Source organism: Pieris brassicae, chromosome 3 (genome assembly GCF_905147105.1).
Source record: "Pieris brassicae chromosome 3, ilPieBrab1.1, whole genome shotgun sequence".
NCBI classification, from domain to species: domain Eukaryota; kingdom Metazoa; phylum Arthropoda; class Insecta; order Lepidoptera; family Pieridae; genus Pieris; species Pieris brassicae.
Genome location: NC_059667.1, coordinates 12459908 through 12480928, shown reverse-complemented (window position 1 = coordinate 12480928; position 21021 = coordinate 12459908). Strand labels below are relative to the sequence as shown.

General features: G+C 33.3%; 1 protein-coding gene across 6 annotated transcripts in view; it reads left to right on the top strand.

Moving 5' to 3' along the window:
- LOC123707611 (SKI family transcriptional corepressor 2) overlaps window positions 1-17562 on the top strand; it is a 30513-nt gene extending 12951 nt beyond the window's left edge. For 2 of the 6 annotated variants that reach the window (XM_045657834.1, XM_045657838.1), the window contains exons 3-10: window positions 702-927; window positions 1303-1444; window positions 1938-2192; window positions 2588-2751; window positions 3097-3223; window positions 4101-4272; window positions 16492-16627; window positions 16963-17562. In XM_045657834.1, the coding sequence (XP_045513790.1) occupies window positions 702-927; window positions 1303-1444; window positions 1938-2192; window positions 2588-2751; window positions 3097-3223; window positions 4101-4272; window positions 16492-16627; window positions 16963-17033 (1293 nt within the window). In that variant the 3' untranslated portion in view covers window positions 17034-17562. The remainder of the gene's footprint in view (window positions 1-701; window positions 928-1302; window positions 1445-1937; window positions 2193-2587; window positions 2752-3096; window positions 3224-4100; window positions 4273-16491; window positions 16628-16962) is intronic. The other 4 variants (XM_045657839.1, XM_045657837.1, XM_045657835.1 and 1 more) reach the window with 4 other exon arrangements.
- The last annotated feature ends 3459 nt before the right edge of the window (window positions 17563-21021 follow it).

The following is a 21021-nucleotide window of genomic DNA, read 5'->3' as shown; positions in this document are numbered from 1 at the left end:
ATTACACATGTGAAAAGCAGTAAAATACTTGATCCTCGTCATATAAGAGTCCTCTTGTGATATTGCGGTCGAATTTCAAATACACCAATAGACTCATTCTACGTGCGATAAACACTTTAACGACGTAAATGATGTAGTCAAGTTTTGTCCTAGACACAGTGTAGCCGCTTTAACTCTATTTAATTTCCAACATTCAAGATCTGATTATCTAGTCACAAAGCCCTCACTTCTATTTTTGTAGATCTGCACATTTTATTTAAGATTTTTTTAAATACAGTACTACTACTCTACTACTACTAGTTAGTATCTTTCAAACCAGGCTATGAATTTTTTTATGTGCATTTAATATCATCATCGTTCAATCATCGGATGTCGAGGCAGAATACGAAATTCCACCTGTATCATCCGTCGTTCCACAACTGAGCGTTTCTTAAGGGAATTTTTGCCGCGTACAACCACTATGTGGAACCAGCTGCTCATCCATGTATTTTCGAACCAATTCGACTTAGGGTCCATCTAGAAAAAAGCGAACCAATTATTAAAAAGCCCTCAACGAGAGTGTATCTATGGGCGACGATATCACTAACATCAGACGAGCCTTCTGCCCGCGTGGGCCCTGTTACATAAAACAAAAAATCATAAGCTTTTCTGATAGGCCAGCATCAGGCATGTACTTTCTAATATAAAGACATCTTTGACAGGTAGGCACAGTTCTCCTGTATGGCGTCCCAATCGTGTCCTTAGTGATTGAGGGGAACGAGCGTCTTTGTCTCGCCCAGATATCGAACACATTATTAAAGCAGTTCTCATATAATGAGATTCACAACAGGCGGGTTGCTTTGGGCATCACGTGTGTACAATGCACTCCAGTGCAGTTGGAGATTCTCCGTCGGGCGGGGGCAATGCCTGTGTCTTCTAGGCGATGTGGTAAGCTTATGAAAAAAACTTTTCTATCTTTATTTCTTTTAGCTGTCATTGTTTTAACTAATTTTGGTTTCTCATATATAGATAAAGGGTTCGGTTTGCGAACGAACATTTTGACTAAAATGTAAATACTGTTTAAACATTCATTTCTTACTCGACATCAGTCAAATGTTTTAGACCGGTACCTTTAAGGAAAATAATATTGCGACAAGTGGTATCGGCAATGTGCAAAAAAAATGTGTGGAAATCGTAATTAAGCGCTGATTGATGTGCGTTAAAGTCGTATACAAATATTTTATACATTGTTTAATGCTGTTTGCTATTTAATGTGTAAACTATTTCTTTATAGAATTTGCATTAAAATTTCTTTTTCTACAGGTATGATAACACGCAGAGAAGCGGAGAGGCTGTGTAAATCATTTCTGGGTGACAACGCACCACCTCGGCTTCCAGATGACTTTGCCTTTGCTGTTCATCACGAATGTGCTTGGGGCTGCCGTGGAGCCTTTCTGCCTGCTCGGTAATTTTAAACAAGCTTTAATATCAGTACTTAATTACAATTAGCAGTGTTGGCCTAGTGGCTTCAGCGTGCGACTCCGATATCTGGGTCGTAAGTTAGATCCTCGGCTGTGCATGGATTTTCTTTCAATGTACGCATTTAACATTCGCTCGAACGGTGAAGGAAAACATCGTAAGGAAACCGGCTTACCTTACACCCAAGGTGTGCGTCAGGCACAGAAGGCTGATCGCCTACTTGCCCATTCGATTAACAAATGATCACGAAACAGATACAGAAATCTGACGCCCGGAGCTAAAAAGGTTGTAGGGCCATTGATTTGTTTCTTTTTTTTACTTAATTACAATTACAATACTACACACAGAGTAGTGCCTTTTACCAATACTGGATACCGAGAGACTTGCACATCAAATTGACAGATGACTATTTGATATTCTTTTACTTTTGACAAGGATTCTAGCTACTGATTTACAATAATTCATATATTTTCCTATAGATACAACTCATCCCGCGCGAAATGCATCAAATGCACCTTATGTGGTCTTTTCTTCTCGCCGAACAAATTTATATTCCACTCCCACCGGGTGGGGCCGGGTGACAAATATGTTCAGCCCGATGCTGCTAATTTTAACTCCTGGAGACGGCACATGAAGCTCAGTGGTAATCCACCCGTTGAAGTGGTCCACGCGTGGGAGGATGTCAAGGCAATGTTTAATGGTGGAACCAGGAAGAGGATGCTATCTGCTGCTAGGTAGGTATTATAACAGACAGGAGAAAAATATAATTCTGATGACATACGTTATTATTTAGGCTTTATTTCCCGTTGCTGTCCTGGACAAATAAGTCAAGTTTCGAATAAATTTCAGACCTGAATAACCAATATCTTGTAAACTTTTTTGTTTTAATTGTAGAAACATATAATTGACCAAGGGCCGTATTCAATTTTCTATGAAGTAATGTTAGATTATTTGAAGTAATAAGAACGAAAACTAACCTCAATTTAAAAAGCCGATTGGTTAAGAACTCAGTTAAAAAAGTATGGGGCAGTAAATACCTTGCACTAAGTGACACTTAATAAACAGTTCTCTGAGTATGCTTTATTATTACTATGCGTTACAATAAGTGCAGCTTTAAATTGTGCCACAGAAGGTTGCCTATTCGCAGGCCGGAGGAGAGCGAAGCAAAGCGTTTACCAGCCAGTCCACCGAGTGCGCATACGCCGGTACCGAGATTGGCAGATTACGTTTGGGGAGCAAGACTGCCTCTTCCCTATGCTCTTCCGTGGCTGAAGCCCAGTTTGTGGACACCAGGTATTGTTAATTCCTTACGCCGTACAGGATTATCTTATTGATATTTTAATTATTAAACTAAATCATTTAATGATTAAAGTAAATAATTTTATATGTTGTAATTAAGCTCGTCTCTGGGCCTTTTTATAAAATATTTATTATAAAATTTGTAATTCAAGATATATGTGTATCTAATACGACAAGGGATAAGTTGAGAACGTGTGATTGCACCTTTATTTGGAATATATATGTACATATAATAGTATCTGTACCTCCAGCAAAAATATTTTTTATTTCGTAAGAGACAGAATGGATTTTATATATGTCTGACTAAGTACTTTGTAGATTGTAAGTTGTTTATTGCAGGGGCATTAACAGCGTTAAGTGGAGTAAGTAGCATGGAGGAGCCACGCGCCTTCCGTCCTGTCATCACACATCGCATTGATTCTCCACAAATATCACCGTTAACATCATGCTCGCGTTCGCCTAACAGGTATTTAATTCATATATTACTCATAATATTAAGAAGTCGCTATAAAGTAATAGACTTATAATAGATTTATATGTTACTAGCGGACCCAACAGACGTTATCCTGTCTTAACTATGTATATTGATTACCAATATAATAACTTCGTTTAAATTTGTTTTAAACAAAGTTCATTTTTCTTACGTCCTCTCTGACGATATTTGCAGCACGCATTCTGTCAATGTTATATCAAACACCATAAGGTTACATGAAAAAAGTTTGAAATGTAAAAGCGCTATGCACTGAAAAACAATTTACTGTAACAAAAGTCTGATTAGGTACTTAATATGGTGATTAAGTATTCTTACATTTTCTTATTTTCCGCGCAATTCTCTTAATTTTTTATTTCATAAGATCCTTCTCCTGACAATAACCAATACAACAAAAAAAGAATTAGCGAATTTGGTCTAGCCTTTCACGCATGATGCCGTGACCATGGGAAATATGGATAAATTTTTATATTTAGTAGATTAAGAAACTTTGTGCTTACCGTTATTATTAATTTAACAGACCTTGAGATTTAAGCCAAGCAACAACATTGTTTTTCCAACGGTTTTCTTGATAAACTATAGATTTTTCGTAATAAAACTCGTTTTACTTATATCTCAATTCAGATCTGAAAACAGCACCGCGGGATAGTATAATATACAACATACAACATGCTGTTCCCTTGCGATTTGTATGTGAAATTAGTTTATAAAATATTAATGGCTTTTTCTTGATCGATTCAAACTATTATTAGAGTACTATTGGAGTACAATTTCCAGTGTTTGTTATAGTAACTACTATACTAACTTATAAGTTTCAGAAAATCATATAAAACTAACAAAATTACTATTTTAGCAGGTCGCCCATAAACAAATCGCCAAGCAGTCGATCGCCACTTCTTTCCCCGTCCCGTTCTCCGCTTCGCTCGCCGCTCCGTTCATCGCCTGCTCGGTCCACGAAAAGCGACCGCGACAGCGACGAAAGCGTGGACATAGAGACCACTGAAGATGACCAGAATAAGGACGTGGTAAGTCCTAATACCTATAATAAAACTAATGTAAAATGTTAAACCCGTTTAATAACAAATTTAGCGACGCGGTAAGTCGTATAGGTGACGTATTATGATTTTTTTCTCTTCTAATATATATTGTTACGAAGACGGGTCGACTGCAATGTTTCTAGATTTTTCACTACTTAGAGAACTTTTCAGCAGGCTGTAATATGATTTCTGGCCGTTTCAGGAGAGGGTCAATCACATATTAGAAAATTGTAATTTCCATAATGGTACCCTAGTGTTCAGGAAGCTGAAACATTTTTTCAGTCAGTTTCAGAACATGTGTAGTCGAGTGGTGCAGTTTTCAGGAGACCTGTTTTCAGGCGTTTTCAGGCCTAGTTATACCCCTTTGATGAATGAATATTCTAGACCGAACTTTCTAGGTGTGAGACAAGGACGAAATGATACGAGAGAGAGAGAGAGAAGATCAGAACTTTCTCGAAACTAGACTGAGCACTCTAGAACGCCGTACGACAAGGACGGAGCAACGTGCGAAAGAGACAAAGAGTGCGGACGTTCTAGAATTGTGCAATCGCTACTCAGTAGCAAGCCCGCCTAGAGAGTTCTCGAATATTGTTTAGAATTATTCCCAGGGATATATAAGCGAGCCGAAACGCGACTAGTCACCTTTAGTTTGGAATGCGATAACAAGAGAGAAACACCGAAGCGATAAAGTGCGAATAAAGTGAATACAAGTGATAAAGTACTGTGTGAAGTGTGCATAAGTGATTGTTTTTGTGTGCTGTAAGTGCATTGCTGCAAATAATTTGTGCCCATAAATTCCTCATTGATTTATCAAGAAATAAACCTTTGAAGAAATCTACGGCATTTTCTATCCGATCCCCTAGCTCGTAACAATATGCTATACCGGGAACTCATTGTTTTACTGTCTAAGGATGATAAGTTAGACTAGACTGCAAGTACTGTAACTATACGATTAAACGTTTGGTTATTTAACAAAAGCTTCCTACAAATTTTTCAATATATGACAAAATGCTAGATACCACTTTAAATAGCTTTAAAAAATATCCACAGATATAATACAGAACAATATGCTATCCAGTTCCAGAAATCTATGTTGCCGTACAATTTAAAGCAATTTTTTTCCCATAAATATTTTCAAAATACCTTAGAATGAATACTACATTCAATATAGTAAACGTTCACTTGCAATTTAATACCTAAGTATTGAAGAAATCGCATTATCTACTCCCCATTCGCATTCGAGTCAAACCGCCCGAGTGCGATCCAATTTAAAAAGTTGGAGAATTTTTCCAATCACAAACACGAGCAACGTAATCTGCGATTAGAGTTGTCTTTTTAAGTTACTTAGTGGTTCCTTTCAATGCTCCGCATTTCTCTTCAAATATATTTGTTGATAGCTTATCATAATTGTGTACAGCTTACACGCAACATTATCAGTCTTATAAGAACACTGCAAGTTCAATCCTAGAAGCAGTTATGACCGTAAAAAGTAAAACATAATTATTTAAAATATGTAAAGAAACTTTCCGAACCGAGGGAACCAACACGGCTGTAGGTGCCTGCATGTTCCACCATGATGTACACTGAATTGTTACGCCATACATGGCTATCAAACAATTTAATCATCTGCCTAGAAGTTATAGATCACTAATGTAATGCTTTCAAGGGAAAAATGGTTAAATTTTAGCATAGGAAATTATTAGGCCATATGTTTTGACAATTATAAATAACTGTTCTTCTTATGCTTATGACATCATGATTATTAATATGACATTTGCATGCCTATTTGAATATGGCTGTTTGTGCGGTGTTTCTTTATAATTAAACAATCTGAATGTACCACATAATTTTTATTAATGTTTTAGTGTTCTAAAGCTGTTAGAACATCCATCAATCTTAAACATAGTTCCTAGGGTCTGTGAAACGGCTTTATATGTGAAGTTAGATATTCTGGATTGTACTCGAGAAGAGATTGTCACTTGTTAAGGTAGTCTATCCTTCTAATTATATATAAAATATCTTTGAAAGCTTATAGTGTCTTTAGTCTCTGCTCATAAGGTAACTAAAGTTTTTTCGAATTTAGAACAACATAGAAATCAGAGCTTGGCGTTGCCAGAATGCATCTAAATGCTTTGCACGTCGTAAACTCTGTAATTACTGCCGCGAATTCAAATGGACTTCATTTCGCCTTTAAATAAGGGAAAATGTTTAATTTACTACCAATCGGATTCCACGGGACCAATTAATTGGGGATTTTCGTTCCGCGTGTACCTAATTCAAGTTTTTAGTCAGTTCTGTATTCAAAGCCCAGTTTTGAATAGGATCTCAGTGTGATACGTAATAATGAAACATAATTTAATGTTGGACCAACTCTATGTATAATATATAATGTAAGTAATAACATAAATATGTCCTATTAACATCGGGACACCTGTATCGTAAAATTATGAGTGAGCCAATCGCATATTAGGCCAAATGAATAGCATTTTAACAAATCGACTGAAATTTTAAAATATATATGAAATTCTTCTAAAGTTACATAAATGTAAAATGCCAGTTCTCAAATCAAGGGCATAGAACGGAAGAGAAGAACTCGCAATGAACGATCCGCCACTTACCTACCTAACACTTTACAAATAAAATGAAAATAGCCTTTATATAAGATTATTATATTATATTATTAGGTAAAAACCTTCGTAGGCCACCTCCAAGTACTTCCACTTATTTCTCATCTTCGATAATATTTTCCTACTGTCTTTTATGATAAATTGTAAAGAAGAAATATTTTATTTTACGTGGACAAATGCAAGTGCATTGCAAGATTATTTCAAAAAGTCACGAATTCATGCCAAGACCAAGGGTTTTTTAAAGCTATTTATGTGTCACAGAGTTATGTATATATGAATATAAAATAGGTGCTATTTACTACAAGATTAACCCAATTAAGGCTGTAATCGATGTTGTATTTACCCGTTTGGGACAAGGCGTTGGGGCCTCTAATGATCGACACAAGCCAAGTAATTAAAATACATAATCCCTTCAAAGGGTGATCACTCCCTACTTACATTTATTGATATGTGGCATTCGTCATTCGCAATTATCAAGTATCAAAGTTAATATAGTAAAATCTATCTACTATATAGACTCAAAAAATATTATTATTAATATGTAGTGTTTTTCGAGCTGAATGGGTGATTCTTAACACATTATATGAGCTAAAACAATATTTTTATGATTTATATGATTATCGTTTATGAAAACCTAAACATAACATAGTAATAATAAAGTTAATAAAAAGAAATTGAAAAGGTGGTCCTTGTGGCAGTGTACCTTTAACGCTGGCAGCATTTTCTCGGTGTATGGCAATACTTATTCGTTGAGCAAGGAAAACACCAGCTCTGTGATTACCGTTACCATCTACCAATTGCCAACTTAAATCATTAATTAGCGTCTATGTACTTGACACGGCCCAAGAGTCTCTACTCCAAAGGGAACAAAATCGAAGTTGGACGAAAGACTCTAGACTTGAGCCGTTTATTATTTCTTCCCATCTTTTTGCTTATCCGTGGCAGGTGAGACGGGGCTAACGTGTGGCATCTCATACCAAAGCCCGTCCCTTCTTCCAAGAGATCATCACATCCCACCCGGCCGCTTGCCATCGTCTGTAGTGACGCTTTGTTAAATTATATTCTGTATTGTTTTTGTTTCTTTCTATTCTATTATGTGATAACCAAATAAATCATATATAAATTATATATAATTTTATTATAATTCATATTTTACATTTTTTTCAACTGTTTAATAGTTGCTTTCGATGATACTTTGATGAACAGACCAATTAGACTTGGGTTTAGGTCATTCAGATTCTACGGTTCATTTGAAATCGGCTTAACAAAACCGCCGAAGGGGCTTTTAACTTATTAAACGGATCACGGATGAATATTAATACAATAGGTAGCTTAATCTAGAGGGCGTTATATCTAGACTTCATTTGCTTTTATCGTCTAAATCTTTTATAGCCTACAAATATTCCTGGCCTATTTTTACGATATCATGTCAGGATTGGGTTGATGTTGGACATTCCAGTTCAGACACGTTGATTATTTTTAACACTGGGACCAATTCGACTGCGTGGCCTTCAAGAAATGAACGTACGACCTCTTACAAAGCTGGGTACGCAAACCTACTGGCAATGTAAATGTCCACGGGCGGTATTACTATCAGATGATCCTTCTTCTGAATCCTGGTCTGAATCCTAGCCTTATGCTCCCTATAAAACAAATGTCTCGGGCCCGAACGTAAATTCATAATATAACCAACTATTTTAAAAAATATCCTTTTAAAACTTCATTCAAATATCTTTAAACTCCGGTTTGACTTGTAAGTTGACATATTTGGGACATATACAAAGGTATGTAAATAACTTAGAAGGAAGAAACGAAGGTTAAAAAATTGTTTAATAAATGAAGTCTCCTTTCTCCCATCATAGAGAAAATTTGGCATAAATAAACGAAAAATTACTTTTACTATAACAACGTTATTGTACTGATTTAGATTTTCAGTCATGAAATGTAAAAAAAAATCTGGAAAAACATCTATCTCTTGACTCATAATTGAGACAGACTAAACATTTTTTAGAATATGACTAAAACCTGGTATCGGTAACGTCATAGTCCGTATTAAGACCCTTAAGAAAAACGGCACTCGCAACCCCATATTTCGTTATTATTACAATTTCTTGTAGTTTATGTTTTAGCCGTGCTCTGTAGTGGTCCAATGTAGAAAAACTGTATCTTTAAGCTCTATATTGGTTTTGGTTCAGGTGAAAATGGCCCGTTTCTGGAGAATCTATAGAAAGTCTAAAATAATAATAATTAAATCTCATATAATTCATTCCTTAAAACAGTCATCCGTCTTAACAAAATATACACACACTTAATATTTTATACAGAAATCATAAATATTATTTTCTTGTTCCAAGTACTCATAGAGTATAGGCCTCCTTCAACTGTGTCAATCTCTCTCTATCTTGACCATTTTCCTCCCAATCTTCCAACTCCAAATTCTTTGAGCTCGTCAGCCCGTCAGTCCCTGGCCCTTTCGGTGGTGTTGTATATAGAAGAATTTAATTGTTAATTGTATTTAGTAATACTGTTATTATTATGTAAGTTAAGATTATACATAATTATTTTTGTAACAAAAATCAACACAAACAATTAATATTATCGAAATACTATTTTATTCATAGAACAATAACATTGATATAATCGAATTAAGTACTTTTATAGAGATTACAATCGCGCGTGTCTCGTTCAAATTAAGGCGTGGAAAACAAACATACTTCACCTCTCTACCACAGTTTACTTGCCTTAGACATCGTTTTAAAAGTTTTATTATGAGGAATAACAACTGTTTGGATTGACAGCTGAAATAATAAATTATTTGTAGAAAAAAAATAGCTTGGAGAAATTTAGTTGATATACTCCCATACACTGTCCTTACACTCATAACAATAATTATCAACATCTACATGGTCGTGGGGTCGTGAGACATCCGTCCCGTCAGAGTATAGAAGTTGTGAAATTGACAGTACGCTTCTGTGGTGAGGAAGGTGCTGCTTTTTCTACCTAAAGGCAGGATCCTCTATCAGTCTGACTACTGGCTTGCGCCAAGGCCCCAAGAGCGGGTATGCATCATCGCAATGATGGTAGCTGTAGATTGTAGGTTGCACAGTAGGTCAGGGGAGATGGAGCGTCGTGTCGCAAGGACGAGCTCTCTCATCCCCGAGGTGTCTTGTTTCCAATCTGTGAATGTAGGCGCGCTCTGAGCACAGATGCTGGGACCCGAAAGATGATGAACTATGCCAGATCAGGTCGAAGTCAGGGGAAACCCTGATAAAGGACCGTAGCGATTCTGACATGCAAACCTACATGTGTTCGAACACATTGAGACAAAGTCAAAATATGTTATTCATATAGGTCACATCACGGTCGGTCATATGAACGTCAAAAAAAAAAGAAATATATATTAAATACTTATAATTTTACATTTACTGCCAGTTCTCAATTTAAGGACGTAGGACTGAAGAGAAGGACTGGCAATAAACAGACAGACTGACAGACTCAATCGAGATTAGCCGCGCATGAATCGGCTTGGATATTATTATCATGAGCTTGACAAAGTATTAAACGCTAAATTCCGCGTAAAATAATTGTTTGATAAATCTTAGTTTCAGCAAAGAACCAGAGGAGCTATGTTTTTCATACAAATGTTTTGAATGTCCTTCTCAGACTTATTGCAGCGTTGCTAAAATTTTACCCCGTTAAAAGGCCTTTAAATAGTAAATGAAGGCTCTTGCGTTTGAAGGGTCTACCTTAATTTGGTCTGTTGGTTTACCAAATGTTCTTACACTGTGGATATGTGTAGTGAGTACAATTTGGACGATTTACCAAATTAAAACTCGCAACTCGATATCATTTTGTAAATATTACAGCGTTGTTTTACGCTATCGATTTAGGCTATAAATATTAAAGTAGAAACTTTTACATTAAACATTTTCGTTATAGAAGAATTGATCAGCCTTCTGTGCCATAATTCGGTGGGTTTCGGGTTTAAGGCTTTTGGCATTTCATCTCATTATTAGATAGAAAATGAAAGGACATCCAGGCTTCAAACGTGTTGAGAATTGTTTGTAATAAACTTATATTATGAGTTGAAAAATCACAGTTTATAAAATGATAAGAGAAGTAAGTAAAATCATCTCCTCTATGTACTGTACTTTATATTTACAAAAATCGCTATAAAACGAAATCTTTCGTAAGTAACGTTATATTTCGTGTGCGTGACAACGAGTGATTTATAACAACATCAAGTTGTGCAATTGAATCGTTTTCTCGGATTTGCGCAAAGTATCTATTAGGTACGTGCCTGGTTTACCAATTTAGTTGTCTCAGGCAATGTAATAAAATGTAACAGGATGATACTGAAGAAAATATTATCAAGTCATTTTTTTTAAACAAAAGTACAAATATACTTTATTTACAATATTCTTAACCTATTTATAATAATGATAATTAACAATGGGTAAATAGAAAATTAAAAGAAATTTCAAATCATGTGTCTTGTGTACCTTGAATTGGATTGGATGGATGACCTCCACTGGAAGCAGATTGCAAAGTTCGTTTGCAAAATTATTATGTGATTTGTAATATTATAATATTAAATATGTTAAAACATAGACGTAAGTAATTATTATTCAATTGCGATTATAGCTAGAGGCAACAATTGAATAGACAGGGCACAGATGACATATGCGGGTCCCGCGGGATTTCTCGACGCACAGTTAATTACACGCTCCAAGGACAATAATACAGATTCGCTATTCATTGTTTAAGTTATTAATCATACTTAAAAATCAAATACTCAAGGGATTCTTAAAAGTTATTTGTTTTAAAATCACTTGATATGTATGTAATGATTGTGTTAAAGATTAACTATTTTTTGTAAATAACACACACTATTAATGTACTAATATTTGATTTTCAAATAGTTCAACAAGTTTGTCAAATTAAATAAATGAAATGCGATTTAGATTCTTTGGTTCCGGTAAAGTATTTTATTTTGATATCATAAAGGTAATTTTAATTTTGGGCATGAAAAACACTGAAAGAATTCTAAAATGACCACAAATTTTAAATTTTGAACCCGTAAAGTTTCATTTGAAACAGTTGAACAAAAGCTTTTGTTCCATACTAAAACAAGTGAAAGTGTCATATGGCAGACGTAGCCCACTTTATTTTCTTTGAAAGCCATTTCTGAACGGAACATTTTTGTTACCTAAATAGGTCAGTTTGACATAAAAACTTAATTAATCTGGTTCGCCAAAGAAGTCTTTTAACCCATAATTTTATAGCTAAGGACAGTACACTAACTATTAGCGAAAGCAAAGACAGTTAAACTCTTTGGACAAAAATGACTAATGGTTAACAAAACAAAAACTAACTTTGACTAAAACATCGACATCAACATCTTTAATCGTACCTAACTTCGAAGATTTTAAAATTTGCTGACCTATTGTATTGTACCTAGTCTTTAAGTTCGCTCGATTGTGATTGGACTATGCAATAGGAATAACATTAAGGATATCAACTAATTCAGTCTTATGCACTCCTTTAAGTAAAGTGCTCTTTCGTCTCTCTCTCAAATTCCGTTACCGTTGTGATGAAAAGAGACAGGTTGGTACTTTAGTAAAACAGTGCTGATTTTCCATAAGATCCAAAATATGATTTATATTTTTCATATTTCGTAGACCCTCTATATCTCAAACATCAAGGGAGACGCCAAAAGATCGGGCTATTTCGAGTTAGAGTATAATCGACTTTTCGCTTATGGAGAACTTTGACTTAAGATTTCTTGTTAATTTTGAGTGATTTGATTCGAGCTACTTATTTTTCTTGGAACTATAGACGTAATAAATTGTTAAATTTAAAAAAGAAATTGCCATGTTCTAGGTACACAGATCCAAATAAATTTTTCGATAAAATAATAATTCGGTAAAATATGTACCACAACCCCACTGATTATTTCGACTAATAAAGGTTTGAGATTTCGAGTAATGGAGGACTTGGGGCTTGACGGGAAGGGATTTTTACAAGTATTAGAAGGTATTGACATATAAAAATCAAGTTATTAACTGATAATAAAATAATGTATCTTGTATGTAGTATTACAAAACTATACACAGCAGTACCTACCTCTAATTGACGGCAGTGTCCCTAAATGTTCGAGTTATAGAAGATCTACAGTATAATATAAATTTTAAAATATAGCATTGCTTTGTCATGTCTCGTGTGGAAGCCTCATATTATGTATTTTATTTTCTACATATTATCAAGACTACTGATAAAAGTAATTGAAATTACTTAGGTTTAGGTTTGGGCCTCAGATTTCTGTATCTGTTTCATGATCGTTTGTTATTTTAATAGGCAAGTAGCTGATCAGCCTTCTGTGCCTGACGCACGCCGTCGACTTATTGTTCTAAGGCTCACGTTCCAACCTCACCGTTCGAGGGAATGTTAAATGCGCAAAAAAATAAATAGAAAGAAAGTCCATCGGTGCACAGCCGGGGATCGAACGTACGATCTCAAGGTTGAAAGTCGCACTCTAAAACAAAGGGCAACACTGCTCCACTGGGCACGATGTTTAGTAGAACAAATATTTTTTGGAAATATATAGTGAGTGTATTTATTATAAAAATAAAGCTTTTAATTAATTATGAAGGTTAAATATATTTTTTTAATACTATGCGTAGTCACAACCCATAACTTTGGTTACAAATGCCGACGTGGCATTTAGTTTTTTATTTACCAACCTCATTTGGGACTGGGAGTGGCGTGATGACATTTGAGTCAGCTTTATAGGCGCGTGCGGAACATTAATTTTCCCATTTGCAATAATACTTTTGTGTTCTACCATCTGATACGAACAATTGGAAAGAGAGACCTTACGTCACCCCTCAGCCGGGTACGAGGCAGACAAATGTCTTTTCTAAGGTGATGGTGAACAAAATCTAAACTGTTCTCAGTACATATGGATGTGTTTTATGTTGTAAGAAAATATATATTTTTTCTAATTGCTTACGGTACGTTAAACTACATGTAGTTAATATTTTATTTATTTTATATTTTATACATTATTTATTTACACTTCGTTACACTACAATATAAAAAATTGAAGATAATTAAATCAAAAGGAGGGCAACTGGCGGCCTTATCGCTTACGAGCGATCTCTTCCAGGCAACCACTGTGGGTAAAGAAAAAATAAAAATGTATTAAATTACATAAGATAGGCAAATAGTGCAAAAATACATGTTATACACATTTATTAAGACAAAACTAAACAGGAACAAAAAAAAAAACTAAACTAAAAAGATGATACATTAAAAATAGAAAGTAAAAAGACACATAAATCACGATAATTTAAGATAAGTCTCACGTCAGTTAGTAGTTGGTAGGAAAGTTAGGGATACGATGTGGACAGGTAATGTTTGTACAGAAGAAATTTAAAGGAAGATAGAGAAGGACCTAAGCGAATAGGGACGAGAAGTGAATTCCATAGCCTTACTGCAGAGACCTTAAAGGAATGGAGATGGGATTTCAAGTTTTCTGAAGAGCGTAAGCTATAGTCATGGGCTCCCAAAAATTTGAAATGATTTTTGAGATAGAAAGGAGTTTTAGGGTGGAACAGGATGGAATATAGGAGATGGAGAACATGAGCATCACGTCGCTGACGAATCGGCAACCAGCCTAGCCGCTTACGGAACGCAGAGATATGGTTGTACTTTCTTAGACCGAATATAAATCGGATACAGAAATTTTGGAGACGATCCAGTCTATTTAGCAATTCCTACTTTAGATCGGAGGAGCAAGAATCGGCGTAGTCCAGTAACGGCAGGAGGAGAGATTGTGCAAGTGAGGTTTTAGTGCAGTGTAAGGGAAGAAAATTACTAATATTGCTATAAATTAAATTTAGCGCCATCTAGAGAAGATAATCGTCAATATATTCTATATTGCTAAATTCGATAGCTATAACTTTCTTTACCGTATTTATATTTGATCTAAAATAAATCATGGCTAAAGTCGTTTTTATAAAGTTGATTTTTATCCGTATCGTTGTATAGATATGTTATTGTTCACAAGTTTTTGTTAACTACTTATAGCATTTACTGCAGGAGAAATACATATTAACTCTAATAAATCGCTAATGGGCATTTATGATGTTCACTTTAAAGCTAGTTCTATGCCGTATTGCTTTAAATATCTATTATTTCATACTATTAGATTTATTTTTAGATAAAATCAAGAATGAATTTTTAAACTCAATTGTTTAAAAACCCATACAGATATAATTACTCAAACGAATGTTATCTATAAACTGAAATGATTTTAAAAACTGATACCGAATGATGGTTCTCAACATGTTTTTTTTAAATATTTATGATAAAAATACATTGCATCATAGATTTTTGCCGTATTCTTGCCAAATTTTATATAAATTAGTATCTGTATTTATTGTATTGTTGACATGTATGACCACTACTAGACTTTATTTTATTTATTTAGTTTATCGATTGTTGAATTTCCTGTGGAAATGAATGTGAAAGGGAATGAGCAAGATGAAACACCAAGAAACTCTCCGCCATTTTTTTTAATTGCCAAGTTTTTAGACATACAAATTGTTTGTAACGTAGAGCAGCCATAAATATTTAAAATGGTGGTGGGACAGGTATATTATTTTCGAGACCCGACCTGACGGTTTTAATGCCATTATTCGGAAAAGGGCATTGATGGATCGTATTTGGCATAGTACCAATGATATTCTGTATGTATCGATTACAAAGAACTCGTATATATAATACAATGGGACCTTAGGACGGTGGTAAGATTGGTCTAAGATCCTTCCAATAAGTTGGAGAAAGAACATAAATCCATCCCAATGCACAAACATGTAAAGTAATCTTGTAGCAGTGTTGCCTTGCTTTTTTCCTACAATAAAGTTTACAGAAGTGCGACAAAAAATACAATCTAGCGTATACAATAATTATGGTTAATAAATAATATTATGTTGACTTCATTTTCTATAATACTAGTGAATATATTAAACTAAGCTAATGTTTAGGTCTTAGTGTTCTATAATGTTTTAACACTATGTTTGTGTGTGTAATTAAACAGAAATTTATTAAAAGTTTTAGAACCTTCAAAACCTTCATATGAGTTGTTAGTTAAGTGACATAATAATAGTTTTACAGGTAATTGTAGCCGTGACGTGTCTGATGCGATTTGATAACGTAACATCGTGACGGTAATCGAATTGTGGTGTCCGTAATTATTGTCGATGTCACTTTATTTATTCAAGAGGTTTTATACTTTTAACAATAATTAGAAAGGGAAAGTTAAATTATATTTTTGATTCTCCATTGTTTTTGACGTCAGATTGCTTGTGTATGTAAAACACATGCTGAATGAATTGGGTCCTAAAAGGTTTTACTCGTTTGTAATATTACCTACTGTTCAAAAAAATAATATTACGTAATATACAATAGACAAGCGTATTGAGAGCTCTTAATTTATTATATAATCTTACCAAGAACTTTACTCTATGTTATCCGTTTATAAAAGTCGTATTTTATCGTTTATTGTCTATTTCAGCAGTGCACATGGCCATGCCGTTCAACTACAGCCCGAGCAGAATGCTGGAGTGCGCTGGTGCCTAAGGTCGAACGTGAAGAGGAACCCTGGCGACTGCCAGACCTTCGGCCTCCCGTACGCTACATGCATGACCGAGGTGAGACAAATTCTCTATGTACATTGAAATTCGGAGCCAAAACTAATATATATATCCGGATATGTTTTCTGTAGTTCAATATTTGATGTCGAAGCTACAAAAATAATAAATATTTTAGAACCTACGCAGCTTAAAGGGCCATAAAAAGGTTCATATGCTTTAAAAAAAGATACACCGCAAAAAAATATCAAAAGTAGCAGTTTTAATAAACAAATGCTGATAAACATTAGTCTCGGATTTAATTAATAATAATAAGACGCATAAATAATAGATGTAATTTAAAAAAAAATACGTGTCTCTGTTTTTTGTGCTATGTTAATCTGTATGTATTTCAGACCGAGATGGATGCGCTGCTTGCGTTGCGCCTCTCCCGTTACTCCCGACTGCGCCAACTCACACACACTAGCAGCTATAACCATCAGAAAAGAAGCAATAATTTAATTCACGCTTAATTTGTAGATAATTACATATAATAATTACATTAAATTGTAGATATAATAAATAAACTTTGTCACACTTATTTGCAATTTACACTCGAATAAGCGGAGCTTTAAGGACAAGTTTGTAAAATGTTTAAGAAACAAAGCTCATTATTAGTAGAAAAGTAGCCGTCTCATTCACTACTGTCACTTTATACGCAGTTGCTTTTTTGCTTGGTTGTTTTTATTGTCGCCAGATCTAGTGGTCACGTCAGGGACGGGTAATCAGTAGTTTGATTAACTATGTGTTAATTAAAAACCCGAATTGAAGATGCGATGAAAGTTTCTGATGAGAGAGTGACCCATTAAAGCCCTTGGAGCCACCCTTGTACACAAGTGTAATAAACATATAATTACTTTTTGATGCTTTAAATGAAGAATATTGAAATCTTTATAATAAGAAAGTAGTATAAGTTATGACTTAAAAAGAAATTGTTTGAAACAAAATAACCTTCAGAACCCTACATAATTTATATATAGCAATATCTATAATAATAATTTTCTAGTCATAATCCCCATAGAGCGCAATAATAGTTATATTTATTTTATTAATCGGATCTAGTCAGTCATTTGTGTAGAAATATATACGTTTTTAATAGTGTACTCCAACATAGTCTTATATAAATTGATAAAAAATTGTAGTTGTACATACATAATTACATCTTAGCAACATTAATTTTAATAAATCATTAAGTGAGCTTGAATTAATAATATTTAAGAATTTTCAATAGATAGTCAGAAAACATATAATTTAACAAGTTAATCAACAATAACTGTAGTCTTGCCTATTCAGTTTTAAGCTTGTCTTATGTCTTGAAAGGAAGATAAAATTAATACCTGTGTAATATTTTTACTTATAACTTATTAAGAATGATACATGACATTATCTAAACATATCATGTAAATAAAGTAAACTAATATTATGTATCTTATTGTAGAGTTTACGATTAAATAAATTATTAAATAAAAAGACGTGGCAATTTATTTATTTCACTACTTATTTGCACTTTATTTCATCTTATAAACGATTTAAAAGACGCAAATATACAACAAATACAGAAATAAATGTGTGCAACAGACGGACTAATCGATATTAAGCGATCTTTTATATGGAACTCTAGGAATATTTATTTATCGTCCACGAAACTGTTAATTTTATCATTATTACATATTTATTTTGGTTTCAATGCCACGCATTGCGTTGGTGCATTTGTTTTATTTAAATTGCAAAAGCGACTTGTTCTTATCTGTAATCTGTTAATGGTGGATCGTTTTCGCATCAATTGTGATACACTGTTGCGTTTCTGCAAGAGTTAACCAGCGGATCATAGGTATAAAATAATATTAATAAATACATATTTTATTCAGAAAAACAATATCTACATAATATTAGTATTAGCCTTATTAAAATAGAACTTTGTTGTTCAGAAGGGCCTCTAATTTATACCTCTATTTCAAGAAATAGAATAAGTAACTGGTGTTATTGGATCATCTGGTGAATATCCTTATTAGTAAATTAGACTTAATTACTTATTAGTCTTAAGTTAGGGCAGATCGTTATGTTCTATAATGTCTCAGTGAAGACATGAATAAAAAATCGAGAAATAAACGATGTTAACACTTAAAAAATATAAAAAGAAAATTTAAGCACGAAGCGGCTATTCTACATTTGGAATACATTTGCCTTATACGAATATCCAAAAAAAGTAATTTTTGTTTTGACGAAACCTTAAATGTTGATTGCTATATAAATGACCCTAGTCTCTGATAGACAAATAATTGGATTAAGTAAAGTTTAATTTCTATCTTATTAGCATTTTTGATCCTACCTTGTCTTCTGCAGACATAGAACAAGAAAAGGTATTGCTTTATACTCTTGCTCAAGTATCATATTTTTGTAAAGTACATATTAGTATTTTAATGAGTAGGTTACTTATACTAAAATATAATAATTTCAAAGTACCAAAGGTTCAAAATTCCTGGTTGTATAGCATGTGAAGAAGAATATTATAGGTCAATGGAAAAGGCCCCTTTTAAAAAAGGTTTAAAAAAAAAACAATAATGAAGACATTTTCAAACTATTGAATTTCAACAACCCTTCAATTGATGAATGAATGAATTTTTAATTTGTTATAAAAGCCCAAATTAGATTTATAACTTTTTATAAATTTTGATATAACATTAGGATTTTGGATTAAAACATTCTTCTGTTTTAAACAAGTACACATTGTATGTTGTACTTAGTAATTATTTTTTTTGTCTTTCATATCTATAACTTTTTATAATATATATATATAAACATAACAATTAATGTATTTGTCTACGAACCCTAGAGTAGTTTAGAATTAGTTTATGTGAGGCTGGGTTTGCTTTGATTATTTTTTATTTTACATTAGTAGTACTACTCTTTAAGTTTTATACATATTTACTTGAATATAGGTGATTAATTTTATCTTAAATTTATTATATAGCTATATTTGAATAAAATAACAAGATTTATAAATTAATTATAAATATCTGCTAAGCATATATGGAGTCCATAACCTGATAGTATTACAGGCTGGTAAGTTATGTTGAACACAAAACATATTGTTTTTAAGCATATATCACATCATTTAATAAATAGTAGAATAATATCCAATTAATCACTTTATTGTTTATACAATAATAATAACAATATTATTATATATAAATAAATTGTACCTGCTGTACAATAATGTAACACATAAAAATGGTAACAAAATATTTCATATAAAAAATGTAGTTGTCCAACTGTATTCAAAATATATTTGTGGTCTTCGTTAAATATGTCTTCTGTACCAGAAACTGGTACCTGGTAAAATTTACATAGGGACTAGTCATTTTCTTCCTTGTTGTCAACTACTACTTATGGCTAATATGATAGTTATTTATTTAAACTGTAAATAGGAAGATGTGTTAGGTATATATTGGTACTATAATATTGCATAGAGAAAACTAATAAAATATTTTATTATAACATTGGTACACATAGTAACATTTTAAAAATATAAGATATCTATCCATCCTGTTGAGTTGAAATTACTATTTGCTGAGACAGTCTATTTCAGCTGACACTACCTTTTTGTTTAGCTAGGATATTCTAAAAATTGAGACCAGATGATAATGTTAGGTATCCCTTGTTTCGTGCTGAAACATAATTAATATTTTAAAGTTTTCTGTCCCCTACAAACATTTCACACTACAGCTTATCATTTGTCGGGCTATGGTTAATATAAACTCTACTACATTAAACAAGAATTTTCATCTATTTTGCAATTAAACAAAATTTAACTCCATAATATGTTAGATGTAGTTATTTTCCCTTCAATAATGAAAATATCAAATATAAATAGTAAAATTAATTAAAAGATGAAAATTTAGACTTTTATGAATAAAATGGGTCAATTGTCACAATATTTAGAGACAATAACTAATTACCCTTCACAGTTTACCAAGAAGTGAAATGAGGTCGAGCAAATTCGACAAAATGCCATGATATTCCAAAAGTGTGGTGAGTGACGAATGGTATTCTGTTGGTGAAATGAGTTGCGATGTTAAGGTCCGGATTTCGGGTTTTTTTTATGAATATGGGTGAAAGTTTATAATACCTGTCTCTATAATACTGTATCTTATTTACATTTACAGTTAATTTACACAATTTATGAAGTCATGAATTACATTTTTCATAGAATTTTTTCTAAAAAAAAAAGAATATTGATACACAATTTTTTTTTGATCTGTGTAACTCTATACTATATATTACAAAGCCCATTAGACAATCATGTCTCCCTCAGACACAAGGTGACCTTGTACAAGGCCTGCATCCGACCATGCATGACTTACGCTAGCGTAGTCTTTGCACAATGTGCCCCTTCCCATATCTACCGCCTACAG